General features: G+C 39.3%; 1 protein-coding gene across 3 annotated transcripts in view; it reads left to right on the top strand.

Annotated features, from left to right (window-relative positions):
* The window catches only part of hcn4 (hyperpolarization activated cyclic nucleotide-gated potassium channel 4), an 83380-nt gene that overhangs the window by 47869 nt on the left and 17751 nt on the right, over nt 1-17760 (top strand). For all 3 annotated transcript variants that reach the window (XR_013305989.1, XM_077624954.1, XM_077624946.1), the window contains exons 5-6: nt 5226-5372; nt 5617-5857. Coding sequence is in view for 2 of the 3 variants with exons in the window: in XM_077624954.1 (XP_077481080.1) it covers nt 5226-5372; nt 5617-5857 (388 nt within the window). In the remaining variant the exon portion in view is untranslated. The remainder of the gene's footprint in view (nt 1-5225; nt 5373-5616; nt 5858-17760) is intronic.

The following is a 17760-nucleotide window of genomic DNA, read 5'->3' as shown; positions in this document are numbered from 1 at the left end:
TTTAAAAATGTCTCCACTCATACACATCGGTAAAATACAATTCTGTTATTTCTCACTTTGTTCTCACAAGATTCTTTCTGCCATGACAGTGATGTCTATTTCTTTAAGAAGTAGAGGTACAAAATGTGGTTTAAAATGATCCTTTTATGACAAACATGTCTGTCTTTAGTTAAAACACGTGTCTGCAATTCACAGAGGATACAATGAACCCAAGGACACAGCTGTCAACAAGTTGAAGAGCTTAAGTCTCATTCAGCCTTCCAGTAAAAGCCGCTCGCTTCTCGTTAGTCCAGACCTGACTGATGGCAGTAATTTAACACGTTTTCATTCTTTGGTCTGCCAAGCGGTGTTAGAGCCCAGTGCCAGACCCGTTAATGTGTCTGCAGGGTCCGTAAATTCAATCCCAACTTTTGAAAACTGTAAATCTACTTCACTCTTAAGCACTCTATTATTAATGCGACATGACATACAAAAATAACGGTATTGTTCAATACATTGCATGCTGACATTGGTGTCAATAATAACCGTTTAAACAACATTGTATGTAACAATAGTGTCAAGAAAGGAGCTCTAAATGCAAACCAAGTAAAAGCGGTACATATAATGGAGTACTACAGGTCTGTTTGTATTTATACACCAATCCCCAAAACAAAGCCACATGACAGTATTTTAATGAAGCCTTTGTTCTCGCTTCTGACTTTTGACCGAGCCGTGCGAGGTTAGCAAGAAAGTGACAGGGGTGTGTGGGGGGAGTAATTGTTTAGAAAGTATAATCAAGTGGCTGACATCTTTCTTAGGGAATGAATTATTCACATCTCATTTGGACCAAAAAAACAACAACAATATTAGCATGTGCATGGAGTTTTATATCAGACAATGTAATTGGGGAATAAAAGGGAAAATGCCATCATATACTAATAAGAAAATAAGTAGAACAAATGGCAAACAAAATAATTGTCAAATCATTCATGGTGAAGGTTAGTATTAGAGTAATTACTATAAGAATTGCCACTATTCCTTATACCCGATACAATACTGAAATACTTTATTCTACCATGCCATACTATAAAATAAAGAATGTTTATACCAGCGGGCGGTCCGTGCATTTTCTAGCGACTCAATCCAACCCTCAAAAACTATTTTATGGCTATAAAACCTCTACTGCAGCTACAGCTGCGACACATAAAAAATAATCAATAATAACCTCATACAATTGAAATATTATTTAGGAATATAGCCATATTTTACTCACCAAAAATCATTTTTAACTGTACACAATATCCATCCTCCTTTCTTTCTTCCTTCTTTTCTATCGCCAAGCTAATGCTTAAAGTCGAGCCTGTCCTGTCGTATTTCTGGCATACGTTTTTATTCGATTTAGTGCTGAAAATGTTCGTTCCCGCTTGTGACAGATTTGCTTGCTTTGGAGTTGTCCGACCTTTCTTAATGATGTCCAGCTTTTTTTCTTGAAAAGCCCGTCTTGAAAATGGCTTTAAATCAACACAACAATATATTTGCTTGTGCAGCTCGCTCCAGATACAGTTTGGTAGCTCTGGCTAATCCACTCTATCACTAGCCAATCATAGTTGGTGAAACCGATGACGTATCCCTACGCCTACGAGAGGCAATGACGTATCCCTACGCCTGCGAGAGGCAATGACTAGGCTTACACCTGCGACAAGGCATTGTGGTGTTGCCAACTCGAAATCTGATTGGTTGAAGCAACAGTCTTATCGACGCTTGATTAATGCAGCAGAGCCCGCAGAACTGATTGTGAAGGCCTTGAGGCAGATTTCTGACCCTGGCAACAAATAATGGCTGAAATGTGATTGGTTAAATGCTTCAATATGAAATCACACATCTAGAAGCATTGCAACCAGGGGGGAAAGCAATGAAAGGAAGCTAACAGTCAATTTGGAATTATTTAATAAGTATTGATGGACAAAATATAATATATGATTCAGATATTTCTTAGGCCAGCAGAGAAGGCCTTGAAGGCCCTGACGGCCCGCCACTGATTCCATACAATACTGAAATACTCTCCCATGCCATACTATACTGTAAAGAATGTTTATACAATCCTCTTTTTTATTTTATAGATACTCTGCTTTTCCAAAATAAATGTTACACTCAATTTAATACAACATTATACTCAACTACATGACTGTATTTAATATCAGACCCTATGAACAGAGACTGAAAATCAGGGCGGTAAATGCAAAATGTGGGTCAAACTCTATAGTTTCAGTTAAAAATACTGCATTTTCTCTATTAAAAAAGAAAAAAAAGTTGTAGCATTACTTTGTGTGCGTACGATATTTCCGATGCCTATCATAGCGGACGGACCATGTAAAATAACATCCATAGCTTTTTCCAATTCAGAGCTATGCAGCAATAAGCTCATTTCCTGTCAGGCAGGAAATCATCTACTCAGCTCATAGGTCACTTTCTTTACATCTGTCAGACTTGGCACAGCACTGATTAACATAAAGGGCCGGTGCCATACACTCGAAAGGATTTGAATGGGAAAAGCATGGCGACATTGTGTAGCATTGTAAGATGAAAGCTGAGGGTAAATGGATTTATTAGAAGCTGACAGTATATTTTCATGAATGTGAATGAAAATATAATAACCTACGCCTTTGAAGCTTCACATCGTCGGAAAGAGCCTGCCATACTCCGGCAGCCAATCAGACGTCTGCAATTGTTTTCTTCCAGCTCCTCACAATTTCCCTTTCATCGTCAGATCAGTTAAGCAAATTACCCCCGTGACACAAGCCATTCACCCATCATGAAGTATTTCATTTATCAGGTCCTCTGTCTGTTTTATATGTCCAAGTGGGGCAACAAGCTGGTGTTTTTGGTTTCATTCCTGGTCTGATATTGAGCCTCATGAGCATAAGCAATTCAACTAGGAACTAACTTTGGGTAGTTGGCGAGGTAAACCCTGAATTGCTTGTCAGCCAATCGCAGGGCACAATGAGACAAACAAACTTTCACCCTCATGCTCATACTTCAGTACAATCTAGACTAGTGTTCAACCAGCCCATCACACGTGTGTACTCGCGTATAAATGTGAAATTACTTAATAAAAATCCTAATTATGAATGTGAAATTACTCTAGTAAAAATCCAAATTATATTAAGTAAAAAAAATGTTAATAAATATAACCTTCCCAGCATACAATTAAAACTATTAAACATTTGCAATCAAGTAATACTAAGAGACATATTCAATATTCTTTTTTTCTTCTGAAAATGCAGAGCACAAAACAGCAATTAGAAAAACTAGACATCAAGTTTAACATCACCCCAAAAATATAACAAAAATCTGATTCAAATTATAGTTATACATTTCAATTGAAAATATAGCAAATGTAATACCTTAACCTTGCATATACAATGTTTTTAATCACAGTTGCATGGTAGTAGCAAAATAAGTACGTAAGCACAAAACTAAACGTTCAAAAATAAACTTGTATTAAATAGCTTTTTTTAAAATATATATTTCTCATCAGTATGAGGGAACAAATAAAATTAAAAAAGGGGGGGGGGTAGATAATGTGACTGCATGACTTATGGATTCAACGTCTGACTGCAAAGACTTGTTTCTGGAAAGAAGGATTAAGTATTGCACATAATGGCTCAGAGTTAACTTGCAACATTACATCACATTCAGGTTATGTTCCAAAGCATGCCACATCACAAAAGGGGTCAAGTGATTGGGATATGGGAGAAAACCTGAGTACCCAGAGAGAAGCCACACAAGCATAGGGAAAAGATGCACATTTCTTACTGGATGGTTGGAACCGACCAGGGACTGAACCCTCGCTCTCGGAACAGTGAGGCGGACGCACTGCCCGCCCCTTCACCATACCGAAATTACAAAAAAATGCTAATTCAATGGGGTATAATAGCAGTGTGACTTCTTCGATCATTCCGATGCTGCCTGAGATAACATTGTGTAGGGGTTAGGGCCACTTGAGGTCATCTGAACAATCCAGTTGAGAGATTGTCAGTGATCAAAGCGTACCACTAACATCAGTTTATGCATGCCTAATTTCTTTCTTTTTTTGTATTTTTCTGTAGCTGAGGGTCAAGGATGCTACCTGTTATTATTCCCCGAGGGGCTCCACGGCACACTTTGATATGCATCTCGGCTTTTTGCACACTGTAATGCTTTTGTTCTGAACAAACATCATAAGGACAAACAGCACCTTTGACCGATTGAGACACTGATATGTCTTTTAGTGTGCGCACTGACATTTTATGTGTCGCCTTGTTAGCGCTGTATTAAAAATAGTTTTGTCTCATTTTTTCTAAGATATACTGGGTTATGGTTTGAATATGTTTTTTTTTCAGCTAATTACGCCAGTTCTATTTAATGGCTATATCTAAGGGCAATCTCCCAATAAGTAAAAATCTCAACTTTATCAAAACTATTTACCATGACAATATATTAAACGCTACACACCATCTTAAACACTACTAAATATGTACAGTATTTAACCTAACCAACAGTTACTAGTAATAGCCATTGGTGTTATGTTAATCTTCCTTTGCCAAGCAACAATTATTTTTTCAGATTGCATTTGTGGAACAATTTCAAACTGTTTAGCACCATTTAATGTGGGATTAATTCATATGTTCATATGTCATATCGCCTAGATCACAGGTGTCAAAGTGGCGGCCCAGGGGCCAAATCTGGCCCGACCCATTATTTTGTGCGGCCCGAGAAAGTAAATCATGATTGTCGACGTTCTGTTTTAGGATCAAATTTAAATGAAGAGTATAGATGCATATTAAATTTCCTGATTTTCCCCCTTTTAAATCAATAATTGTAATTTTTTAATCATTTTTTCTGTTTTAGTTCAAAAATCATTTTGTAAAATCTAAAAATATATTTAAAAAAGCTAAAATAAACTTTTTTAGATCTATAAAAAACTGAATATTCAGGCCCTTTAATCCAGTTCATTTAATCCACTTATTTAAAAAAATCCAAATATTATATCTAAAATGGTCCGGGCCACATGAAATTGAGTTGACTTTAAATAGGCCCGCGAACACCCTTGGTAGATAATCGCACACTAAAGGTGATAAACTGCTTTTACTTTTCATTAAAGTCATTGACTGCCATTGATGGCGCAAGACTAAGTTGAATTAAAACTCTGTGTGTCCATGAGTATTTCCATAGCTTCACTGTTGTCAATTTTTCCATCTTTACAGTATAAACAAGTGGAGCAGTACATGTCCTTCCATAAGCTGCCGGCGGACATGAGGCAAAGGATCCACGACTATTACGAACACCGCTACCAGGGCAAGATGTTCGACGAGGAGAGCATCCTGGGGGAGCTGAACGAACCGCTGCGAGAGGTATGGGAAGAGACGTTTTACGGGTGCGCAAATAATGGAGTGCACCCGGCATACGGAAAATAAGGTGGCTTTCTGCTCAGCATTCCCCACGGTTCACTTCACATTTGCTGACATTTTACCTTCCCACCAGCTGTGGTTGAGAATCTCAGCAAAGGGGGAAAACAAATGCTTTTGTGTTCTCTAATATATTTTCCGACGTGGAGTTGTGTCAGGTCATTGCATTTTTGTTCTCTCTGTCTCGCAGGAAATCATCAACTTTAACTGTCGGAAATTGGTGGCCTCCATGCCACTGTTCGCCAATGCTGACCCCAATTTTGTCACCTCCATGCTCACCAAGCTCAAATTTGAGGTGTTCCAGCCTGGGGATTACATCATCAGGGAGGGCACCATCGGCAAAAAGATGTACTTCATCCAGCATGGTGTGGTCAGTGTTCTCACTAAAGGCAGCAAGGAAACCAAGCTCTCGGATGGCTCCTACTTTGGCGGTAAGCACACTTCTCTTTGAATAATCATCATTATTTCACCATTATTAATTCCCTTTGAGATTACGGTGGCGCGATTCGTGCAGGCGCTCATCACCTCCCTTCAAAATTCGACCTCATGGTTTATGCAAGACAGTTTCCTATTCAATTCACATCACAAACTGCTTCTTCATTGTGGGACAAATCAGTATGAATGAAATGTATCTTTCCATGGCTCAAATGAAGAAGTACGCATTTGAAGTTCTGCCAGGAGACGATATGATCAGTCGTGGTGGTGTGTACACCGCTTTAGCTAACAATACAACTTTGAGTTTGTCCATTTTTAATTTTGTTGGATTGGATTGGATTGGATAACTATACATACATACACATACATATATAAGCACATATATACATACATACACATACATATATATAAGCACATATACATACACACATATAAAAGCACATATATTCATACATTCACATACATATATAAGCACATATATACATACATACACATACATATATAAGCACATATATACATACATACATACACATACATATAAGCACATATATACATACATACACGTACATATATACATACATACTCATACATTTATATAAGCACATATATACATACATACACATACATATATAAGCACATATATACATACATACACATACATATATAAGCACTTATATACATACATACACATACATATATAAGCACATGTATACATACATACACACATATAAGCACATATATACATACATACACATAGATGTACATGCATGCATATGGTAGGTCACTCAGCCATTTGTTTTGTTAAAGAACCCCTATGCCACTTTCTCCTGGAATTGTAAGGACCTGACATTGAATCCCTTGTCCGATAACACACTCGAAGTTTGCCAAGGTCGTTTTCAACTTAAATCGAAGAGTTTTCCTAATCGGGTCCGATTATGTGTACCGTGTGACACGCGTGGGGTGACACCGTCCCCATCTTGCCCTCACCAAATACCGATTAATTTGCCCAGTGATGGCATATCATTTAGACGCCGGCGAGCTGTTTTTAACGATGTGCATGACCCAACTTGCGGAAGTTTAATTACGCCTTGGCTGCTCGAGTATTTCTGCATGCCCTCTCACTGGGGGGTTCCAGAGAAATAATGAAAAGATGGCAGGCAATCTCGCGCTCTTTCTTTCTCTGCGCATGCTAAGAAGAAAAAAAAACATAAAAACATTCTCACTAAACAGAGCCATGACTCTTTGCTTGGATAACAATGTTTCTCTCCGTTCGCTTCCTCCTTGGTGGAACAATAGTTCAAAGTCAAGGCAATGTTGTGCCTTTATAGTTTCTGTAAACATTAATCTCGGTAATGCATCCATTTGTATTACAGCGTGGACACTGACAAAAGGATGAATGTCTAAAGCAGGGTACGCATGCAATGATTTTTAACACTTTATTGGTTTTTAGACACCATTAATACATGACATTAAAAGAAAAATATGCCCATGTGTGTGCTTTATACCATAGTAACAAAACTGAGCTTTGAATGGAAATGATAGTATACATCATGAAACACAGAGGACAAAAAGTAGTAGAAGAAATTGAAAAAGCGTAATTCCGCTTAATTACGTCAAAGGTCACGTTCCTGCATCAAATGTTAACCAAAATATTTTGAACACGACTAAGTTCAGTGAACAATGAAAAGTATAATCCAAGGACTGTCCCTAATAATAATAATAATCGGACAGGCTTTGTCATCATCATCATTGACTCGACAAAAGCCTAATTGTCATCATACCCAGAAACTTCGTATGACAAAATTGGTAGTGCTTCTCCATAAGGTGCGTTTTCCCGGCAAAAGACCCAAATAAGTGAAAATAATTTCAAACTCGTAATTTGGCATTCTGCCATGATGGATACATCGCATCAACCCCCCTGAGCGGATCACTTACCTCTCAATGTCTTTCACTTACCTTCAGTCAGCCAGTAGGGGGCAGATCACCGCCCAACGTCTTTTCATGTTACCTCACCCCGAAGTTATTACACAGAAGGGATTGTGTGTCGTGTTACCGCAAGTTTAGAGTCCTGATGGATGTGGGAAAAAACTGTCCTTAAGCTCATTTGTCCGTACTTTGTGAGACCTATAGCGTCTGCCAGAGGGCAGCAGCTGGAACAGATTGTGACCAGGGTGGTATGGGTCCCCGATGATGTTCCTTCCTTCCTTTTTTAATGCTTAGTAAATTATATTTAGGCAATCTGCCAATTAGGTAACTTGACAGCATGTTGCTAAAACTAGTCTGAAATTGAGCACAAGTCGGTATCCTGAGCAAACTGTTTCTATTTGCACCATAGTTTCAGTAATTAATTGGACTTTTTGCATTATGTGTGTTTGTGTATCGTTACAAAGTGATATGCCTTTCTTGACCACTTTATCTAGTGAGGCTATTCTGTACTAAGAAAGGCTGGATTGATTGAGTGTTTTAGACTTGCTTAAAGGTATAGTATTCTATCTTTGGTAGACAAACTATCTTGTACTCATGCGAAGTGTTGAATCGGCAATCATTTCTCCCCCTACACTTTTATGCTTTTGACTCCCACATTGTGTCTATTTCTGGATGTGCCGCTCCTGCAGGGGGTTATGAAGGGTGGGGAAGCTACTGAGGTAAGCCCTAAGCCACTGGGAGTTTGTTACCAAACACGGGTTAGTCATTCATGAAATTAATTGGCGGGATCAGCGTGGGGACTATGTGGCACACGCAGATTTTGCTGTGACTGTCACTATCTGAATGAGTGTGAATTAAAAGTTATTTCAAATGCGTTAGCGTTATTCAAATTAGGATCTCAACTACATTATAGACCATCTTATTGTTTTCCTTAAACAAAGTGGTTCCGTTTTGTGTTTTCTTAAGAAACGGAAGGTCGAGTTTTTTTATTTTTTAACGAAGGCGGTGAGATACTGTATGCTACGGTACTCGGACGTTTTGTCAAAAGACGTTTCGTCGAAAGACGTTTGGTCCCCGGACGTTTTGTCGACCGGACGTTTGGTAGAACGGACGTTTGGTAGAACAGACGTTTGGCAGAACGGACATTTGGTCGACGGGTTGAGAGAGAGAGTGAGTTTAATATCTAAATATCTAATATCAAAATATCAACAGTAAACTCTCTGTCATAATTTGACAGCGAGCGAACCCGGCGACCAAACGTCTGTTCTACCAAACGTCCGTTCTACCAAACATCCATTCTACCAAACATCCGTTCTACCAAACGTCCGTTCTACCAAACGTCCGTTCTACCAAACGTCCGTTCTACCAAACGTCCGGTCGACCAAACGTCCGGTCGACCAAACGTCCGGTCGACCAAACGTCCGGTCACGGTATGCTACATGTCTATGTCATGTGTACTTTTCTAGTGCTGAAGTATTTTCCGAAGATTATGATTGATATTTTTTTTATGTTGTTGCGCCATCCTGCTCAGACATGACCAATAACGTAGTGATGATTGTGTCTTAAGCACTTAAAAGGCGGAAGTCTTGCCCAAAGTCAAACAGCTTTTTGCTTCTTAAATCATAGGAAATATGCTTGACGACATTCCTTTACACGGGATTGCCTTTGTTATAAAAACTGGCCGAGGTTAACTGTCAGTATGACCCAGCAGTAGGACATGAGTAAAACAACATATGATAAACATAATAAACCCTACCATGCATCGTTCTGGCACCTTAAATTTGCATAACAACATGTTGCCCCAGGAAAAACAACTCATTAGAAACAGATGATGCGACTGACAACATGTCCATCAATTCGCATTCATGTAGCACAGTGGAGTCAGACACGGAAAAATATAAAACAGAATAAACCTTTTGAATTAAAGGTGAGACTTTTTCCACGAACACAAACAACCAAAAGTGGCTTTAGTTACTAAGTTACCATAACTTGATTGACCAAGAGATCTACAGTCCTCTTTGCACTGGACACTGTGGCACTTATATATTATTTGGCAAAGCCAAATAAATTCCAGTCGACAGTTTGGTTTACGATGCAATGCCGTGCGTATATGCACATCAGTACGTCGGCAGAGCCGTGTTAGCGTAAGTCATTCATTCGTCGAGACTCTGAATTATTTACGCCATTATGTACTCAGCAGTCTGCTCCACTTTGTCCTCTGCCGGATAAACTTGAGCCAGAGAGCCTTAAAGTCTAAAGTGGACGCGACGTGTCCTGGACGGGAGCGTCGGCTTGGGCACCCAGCGATCCCGCCGAAAGGGGGAAATGTAATGTGACTGCAGTGCTAATGCCGAGGGACACATGAAAGGCTGCCAAGCCTGCTCTCTGGATGCTGCTCTGCGCCCAGGAAGACAAAATGTGCTCCCCCTTCACCGCCTCTGTGCGCCCTCTACACTCATACTTGTTTCTGCTCTGAGTATTGGAACACTTATCCTAACAGAATCTCTACGCCAGCCTGAGAACCTTATTGTGTGACGTTATACTTCATCCTTTGTTGCTTGCTGAAATTGTGTGTTTGCGTATAGTGTAGGCAAGGGTGTCAGACTCGGGTTGGTTCGCGGGCCGCTTTAACGACCACTTGATTTCACGTGGGCCGGACCATTTTAGATATAATATTTAGATTATTTTAGGCTGCAGCAACTCCCCCAACCCTCACAAGGATGCGCAGTGTGGATTATGAATGAATGCATTCTTTTTAAATTACCCACTTATTTGGTTGATTTCTAAATGTAAAATTACATTAATGTAGTCATTTTCGTTTTTTGGACATGGTCACCTTTTCATCACACCTTTATATCCAGGGGTAACTATTTCATTCAGACTTTTGAAAGGATTTTTGCAATGAAGGCTCATGGAAATTGGAGTCAGACCAGAGAAAGGGGTGATGGAGAGTGAACTGTCATTTTTGGGGGATTTACTCTTACTGACAAGTTCTCCGTGATGTAATCTCTCCTGAAGTGCAGAGTAGGGACTTAATAGGCCTTCCATCCCAGAGTGCAGTGACATTCTAGAACTGACAAATGGCCACCTTCGTTCAGTGAAATCAGGTGAAATCCTTCATCAGCTTAGACTTTTTTTTAATTCTTTATCGGCTTTACTTTAACAGTTGGTTGACCTGTGCAGTACTCCATCTCATCTCATTTTCTGAACCGGTTTATCCTCACTAGGGTCACGGGGGGTGCTGGTGCCTATCCCAGCTGCCAGAGAAGGAGGACACTCTGAATAGGTGGCTAGCCAATCACAGGGCGCAAGCAGACAAACAACCATTAATGCTCACACTCATACCTAGAGGCAATTTACAGTGTCCAATTAGCCTACCCGGGGAAAACATACAAACTCCACACAGTGGACCAACCTGGATTTGAACCCAGGCCCCCCACCGTGAGGCCAACACGCTAACCACTCGCGCCACCGGGCCGCCCCTGTGTAGTACAATAAAATAAAAAAATAAGATTTCACACCATTTTTTACTTTCTGGATTAAGTCTTGATCTTGCCTAGACATCTTGTTTCTAATTGTAGTAGGTGGTGTGGGGAGATAATTTCACCTTTAGAAGTCAGCAATTATTGAAAATTGAATAACTATACTTCATTAAATTGACGGACGCTGTTCCTGTGGGGGCCGCCTGTGTAAGCCACAAAGGAAAAAATAAATGTTCCTCTCAAATAGATTTGTTCTCAAAAAGAGTGGAAAAAATATGTGGTCACTGCAACTTTTCAGTGTATATAATATCAATATGACTTTAAGTAGATGAGCTGACTGACACTCCACTGTTATGTTATATTTTTGGGGGATTTTGTTAGTTTTTTTATTTAAAAAAAATATTAACTGAAAATTTGCATTAAAAGCATTAGCACTTCTCACAAAAATACAAAACAAAACCAATGTCAATTAAAAATATATGAAAAGAATATGGAAAAATATCGTAAATCAATTGTTCAACAATCCAAAAATGTATGAAAATCACAGGCTCCAAATTAGTTGTTTTGTGGGAGGTATATAAAAAAATGTAAAAATGAATACAAATAGAGAAGCAACGGCCCTCTTAGGAATAATAAAGACAGTTTACCTATATTCTAAGTGTAGTACACATGTACAAATACACATATCTCACGAGTGGCCTAATTTTTCAGTTTTTCCACTCCGCTGATTTTGTGCATTGACTGGAATACTGTAGTGACTGCTAAATTATCTTTTCCCTTGCCTGGTACTTCATCTGTCTCCTGTGAAATTTAAGAATGCCTCCATAATGTTGGGTCAGCTGTCCTTGGTGGCCAAAACATCTGCTGCTGGCCTCCTCGTTTTCTGCTTTCCTCGCAGCTAGCTCTGTCTGACTCCATCTTTGTTTGGCCCACAAACTTAATTGATCTAACACTACCCAATTGCTAGCGCTGCCCAAGCTCCTTTTTTTATTTAGAGCAAAGCAGCCTGCCAAGAACGTCCACTAGAATCGGCCGTTGCCTCTTATTTGTTGCGCTCCAGTCCTCCGGCGAGCAAAGTGCCGTCTACTCGTGCCAGATATTTCAAATTTTGACTCATCGGGTTCAAGAGTGCCTGCTGTTATTCCTTGGTGCCCCAGGTCCTGTGTTTTCCTGCACGCTGGTTTTGCTTTACTTTCACGGGAAAGAAGTAAACATATACTACGTCATATTGATTTTACAAATCCGAAAAGTTGTCCTTTTAATAAGGTCTTTTTAATAAGCACTTTGTTAATAAATGAAGGCAATATGGTCACCAAATTAAGAATATAATAGCCGATACAAAAACAATAGAAGTACATTTAAAATTTCGTAACCGGCAGGAACTCACGATTATTTTGATATTGATTTATTTCTTAGTATTATTCATTTTCAAAATATCATATGACATGAGATAAGGTGTTAAAATATTATTTGAAATAAATTTGTCCCTTTTCAAAATATTTTTTTTCTTTTAAAGGCCCATAAATACTTTAAACAAATATGGAAATTAAAATGTACATCAACAACGCACTCGTAAACGAACAATCAAATTTAAATTAACTTGGATTAATATATACAGAGACACTCAAACATACGTTTAATGTAACCTTACACAAAACTGAATTCTAATTTTGTATTAACTTTTTTTTACCTTCGTTCTGGCCGGTTAGTTGTTTGCCACGCCTCCACCCTCACGTTCGCTATCGATGGGCTGTTTGCTGTTGTATTCCCTTCAAAATATTCCGAAAATGATGCATACAGATGTCCTCACAATAGGATAACACACGACCAATTGCCAATGAGAAGTAGTCTTGAATGAGCAATCGCGGGAGCTAGCAGGCTAAGGAAGGAATATCAGCCTACCCACATATTGATTGTGGGTAATGAAGTTTTATTCCGAGAAAGGGTACCATTGCCTATCGGTGTTGTGTGCACGAGTATACTTCATTACCCAGAAAGCCTTCTTTTTGCCCACGCATGCGCGTTGTGCATTTCCTGGTCGATGCGTAGGAGGAAACTAGTCTGAATAAATCGTTCAGTGCTCGTAGATATCTGTTATACACGAAAGAGATGCGGCAAAATGGTAAACTGAGCTTGGTCGCATCTCCAAATTTTGATTGTATATAGGGCGAATTATTCGATTGAAATTTTCATCGTACCTCGAGCATGTCGTAGGTAGAGCTGATCGTAGGTCGAGGTACCACTGTATGTGGAAAAAAAATCCTAATTCATTTTCCAAAAGTAACTACAATATTTTTTATTTGCATTTTGTGATGAGCAAATTTACAGTCATTAAAGCTGTATGCTATGATGATCTTCCCATCCTGAATTACTCTGAAGAGCCAATGACTGAACCGACAGAATAAACAAGCGGCACAAGTCGAATGAAATGCAAATCCTAAACCTACTGAGATGCACCCTATAAATAGTGGAAATCAGAAAGACTTTTTTTGTTTTGAGAGTGTGTCCTATGCTCTGTCTTGGGGGTTAGTTACACTGTCACCGAATTTGGGAGGCAGTTGAGCGCTGACAAACGGGAGCCCAGGTGAGCGTTGCCAGAGCAGAGCAGACCTACTGGAAGCGGCTACTCTATCACAGTCCAAACAAGCCTGCGCACACGCACTCACTCATTAATTCACATCCATGCACGCTGGTGAGCACAGAAGATGGCTACGGCCCACAAGACAATCAAATGCAAGACCATGTGCAGCGCAAAAAATAGCTTGTGCGATGGCCAGTGATTATTTTTTGCCCCAAATGTGAGGTCAGTATACTGGAATTTTTTTAAAGGCAGGTATCAACTCAACCTCAATCTTTATTTGCATCAAAAAGGAAACAAATTTTACAATTATTAAAAATATTTATTTTACCTCTGCAAATCCATACATATTCAGATTTAAGGCCTACATTTTTTAGGTTTTGGGTTTTGGTATACGCCAAAACATGCATTGTTTTGCTCTTTTACGATCATTTTTATCAGACGATTCTAAAATATTTTTTTAAAAAACAATGCAGCATACGGGAAAAGAATTCCATCAAAACGGAAATACATTTTATAATTATATAAAATATTTATTTTACCCTCAGAAATCCATACATATTACAGATGTAAATGCCTACATTTTTTTAGATTTTGGTTTTTGGTTAATGCCAAAACATGCATTTTTTTGCTCTTTTACGATCACTTTTAGTAGACGATTCTAAAATATTAAAAAAAAAAATCAATGCAGCATACGGGAAAAGAATACAATCTTTCAAGTGTTACAGGTGTCCTAAATCTGTTCCGCCAGTGTGGCGACTGCATTACCTCACGAAGAGACAGCTTTATTGACAGACTTTTGCGCGCTGCCCCCCGCCTCTAGAAAGGATGCAGTCAAGAGAAAGTCGATAAACAATGACGGAGAGAGCGTTTCTTGTCGGCGGAGCATGTAGACCTGTCACGAATGACACAGTGAGTCTTGTTGTATGTTGCCTGCGACTCAGGCGAAGGAGAAAATGAAGATCTTGCTCGTTGACAAAAACATGCAAACGCAAAGGGCAAATCAGTTGAATTGGGAATAAGGATTGCAACCTTTTTCGCATCCAGACAGATGGTGCAATGTTCTTCTTTTCGGCTGCCATGTGGCCTTCTTGGTCATTTGAACTTTGTGGCTTGGAGGTTTGCATGCTGAGTTTTAATTGAAAGCCAAGATTGTTGACCTGGTTTTAAGTTTATAGAGCTGTGTGGATTTTTTCCTGCCACATTTTTTTTTAAATTGGTGTTGAGTTGCCTTTTAAAGTCTTTGGCTCTTGGGTGGCAGCAAATGGATTTGTTGTTAATGTGTCAGTCTCACAGCCCTCTAAGGCAAGGGTGTCAGACTATTCTTTATCATGGCCCACATCATAGTTATGATCTCGTTAAGAGGGCTATTATGTCGGCAACTACCCATGTCACGATTAATCGACTAATTAACTATCAAATGAATCGAAAACGTTTTGGATAGCCACATTAATAATATAGTGCAAATCCATTTCTTTTATTGAAAAGAAGTTTTTAGATTTTTTTATATAGAATTGATTTGGCATATTTTAAAAACCGTCAATGTGTCTTTATTTTTTTAATTGGGGGCAAACTACATTTTCTATTTTAGTTGTATAATTTAACAAAAATGTTTGTATATATTTATTTCACATTTCAATTTGCTTTATTGTGACATTTTCCCCCCAAAAACTGCAAATATAGTTTTTATTTAATGTATTTGTTACATTTTTGCTTTCAATTTAAAAAAGCTATTGTATTGTTTTGAAAAAGTTTTTGCATCTTCATTTCCCGTTTTTTTATTTAAACAGTTTTTGCTAAGAGAAAACAACTGCTTCCAATTACAATTCCATGTATTTTTTACATTATTGTTTTTTTTAATTAAAAAATACCCTCTAATATTTATTCATTTATTTTTAAACAATCAATATTTCATGATTTTTGCAGCCTACAAAAATCTTACTTTAGCATACGATCCACTTTGGTGGTCCACTATAAATACATTTGCCATCTTGGGTTTATTTTCCTTTTTGGAAACCTTTATAACCTGTTGTCTTTCCTTTCACTTTATTTGCGATTCATTTGATTTGTGATAAATATTAGCCTTTCTTTCACCTTCTAGCTGGAAAGAAGTAAATGAACACTGTGACCATTACTGGCAGATAGACGCTTATATATACACGAGTCCATTCTGACTCTGTATAAAACCCCACCTGTACATAATGCTCTAGGGACTAATGGGTAGCATTGACCTTGATGTGCTCTCACCAAGGTTAGAGAACATTCTGTCTTAGCTCCTCTCCTTTTTTTCCCCTTCATCGAGCAAGATCCAATTTTCTTCGGTGTCATTCAATTTTGATGAATGCTTTGTCTCGCAAGTACGGAAGAAAAAGATTGGCCTCTCGCCAAACACGTTGGCGAGCGAATATCTCTGCCGGTCCAGATACACCAGCAGACAGGATGGAGAAATTCATTGCGTCGCCACATTCATTTTCCCCCTCATCTGAGAAGAATTCTCCCTCTTTTTCCCCACTCTATAAATGCCGCTTCACATCGGACGATATCATGTGTAATGAGATGTTTAATCTGCAGCCGTGACTGGCGTGCTGTTCAATGGAGCTGTCGCAGCCCCAAATGTCGGTCGGCTGATTACGTATCTCATTGTACAGAAATGGGTTGTTTTTGATGAGAGAGGGAAAAGAAGTCCATTACTTAAGTTTTATAGGATGACAAGCAAAATGCAGGCAGGCAACACAGAAACGGGCCAGTGTCCCTATTTTGGGAATGATGCCATGAGTCACAAATAAGCCAGACTTAGCAGTGGGAGTTGCTTCATTCACAAGATTGACTGATTGTAACTCCTGAAAACAAGAAATAAGGAATCAGAGTTGATGAACAGCGTGGTAATGTTTTTTTCTAACGGAGCAAAAATAAGACATGCTTTGTCCAACCACCCTATCGGTCATGTTTTTGGAATGTGGGAGGAAACCGGAGTACCCGGAGAAAACCCACACAGAACATGCAAACTACACACAGGTGAACTTGGATTTGTACCCAGGACCCCAGAGCTGTGAGGCTGACGCTCTAACCACTCGCCCCACTGGGCCGCCCCGTTTTGAGCCTTATTTCAAAAGAATTCTCTAAATTGTTACAATTGCGCTGAGAAGTCGTGGCGCGATCGGGGGGATTTGGACCCAGTAGCGGGGAAGCAGGGGGAGGCGAGGCGTGCTGTTCTTATGACAGTAACTTTAATGACTCAAAGGCTTTACAAAATAACAAGGGCTTATACATCCCAAACCGAAACAAAACCCGAGCATGTGTAATAGTACCTGGTAGCGATGTATGCTGTAACACGTAGGGTGTCACGCAGGATGATCCGACAATGACTAACCATTTCGGTGGTGCTTAAATACCCACATCAGGAAGTAATCAAGGATCGTTTGCAGCTGCTCTAACCTGACGGCAAGCCAGGAGGGACAAACGAGCCGCTCCTGACAAAATTTTGTTTCTTAACGATCAAATCATTTTTTCGAGGTTTAACTCGGGTAATTATATTCAACTCAAATGAGTTTTTGCACACAGTTTCCTCAAACCATTTGAGTTAAACCGACTCGGCAGGTTTTACCGTGTACATTATAACCACTCAACCTGAGCGCCCACTAAAACAAAGTAAAGTTAACAAGTGTTTTATGCTGATCACTGTCTGCAGCGGGAATACATTTCTCCAGTAACCCTTTTGTATCTATTCCATGTGAAACATTCTCCTACTTTGCACTCTCTGCCATTTAAGACCTTCATTCAAGACAATGTCCTCCTCTGAGACCTCTTACTGGTTCGTCTTGAGTGGGTTCGCTACATCTCCAAACCCGAGGGTGGTTATTTCTTTCGCCCCCCCATTGCTCTCGTAGCCTCTTCTTAGTCCATGAGCTTGACT

This window comes from Stigmatopora argus, chromosome 2, assembly GCF_051989625.1.
Source record: "Stigmatopora argus isolate UIUO_Sarg chromosome 2, RoL_Sarg_1.0, whole genome shotgun sequence".
Taxonomy (NCBI): domain Eukaryota; kingdom Metazoa; phylum Chordata; class Actinopteri; order Syngnathiformes; family Syngnathidae; genus Stigmatopora; species Stigmatopora argus.
The sequence above is the reverse complement of the archived record's forward strand: the minus strand, read 5'-3'. Positions and strand labels throughout refer to the sequence as shown.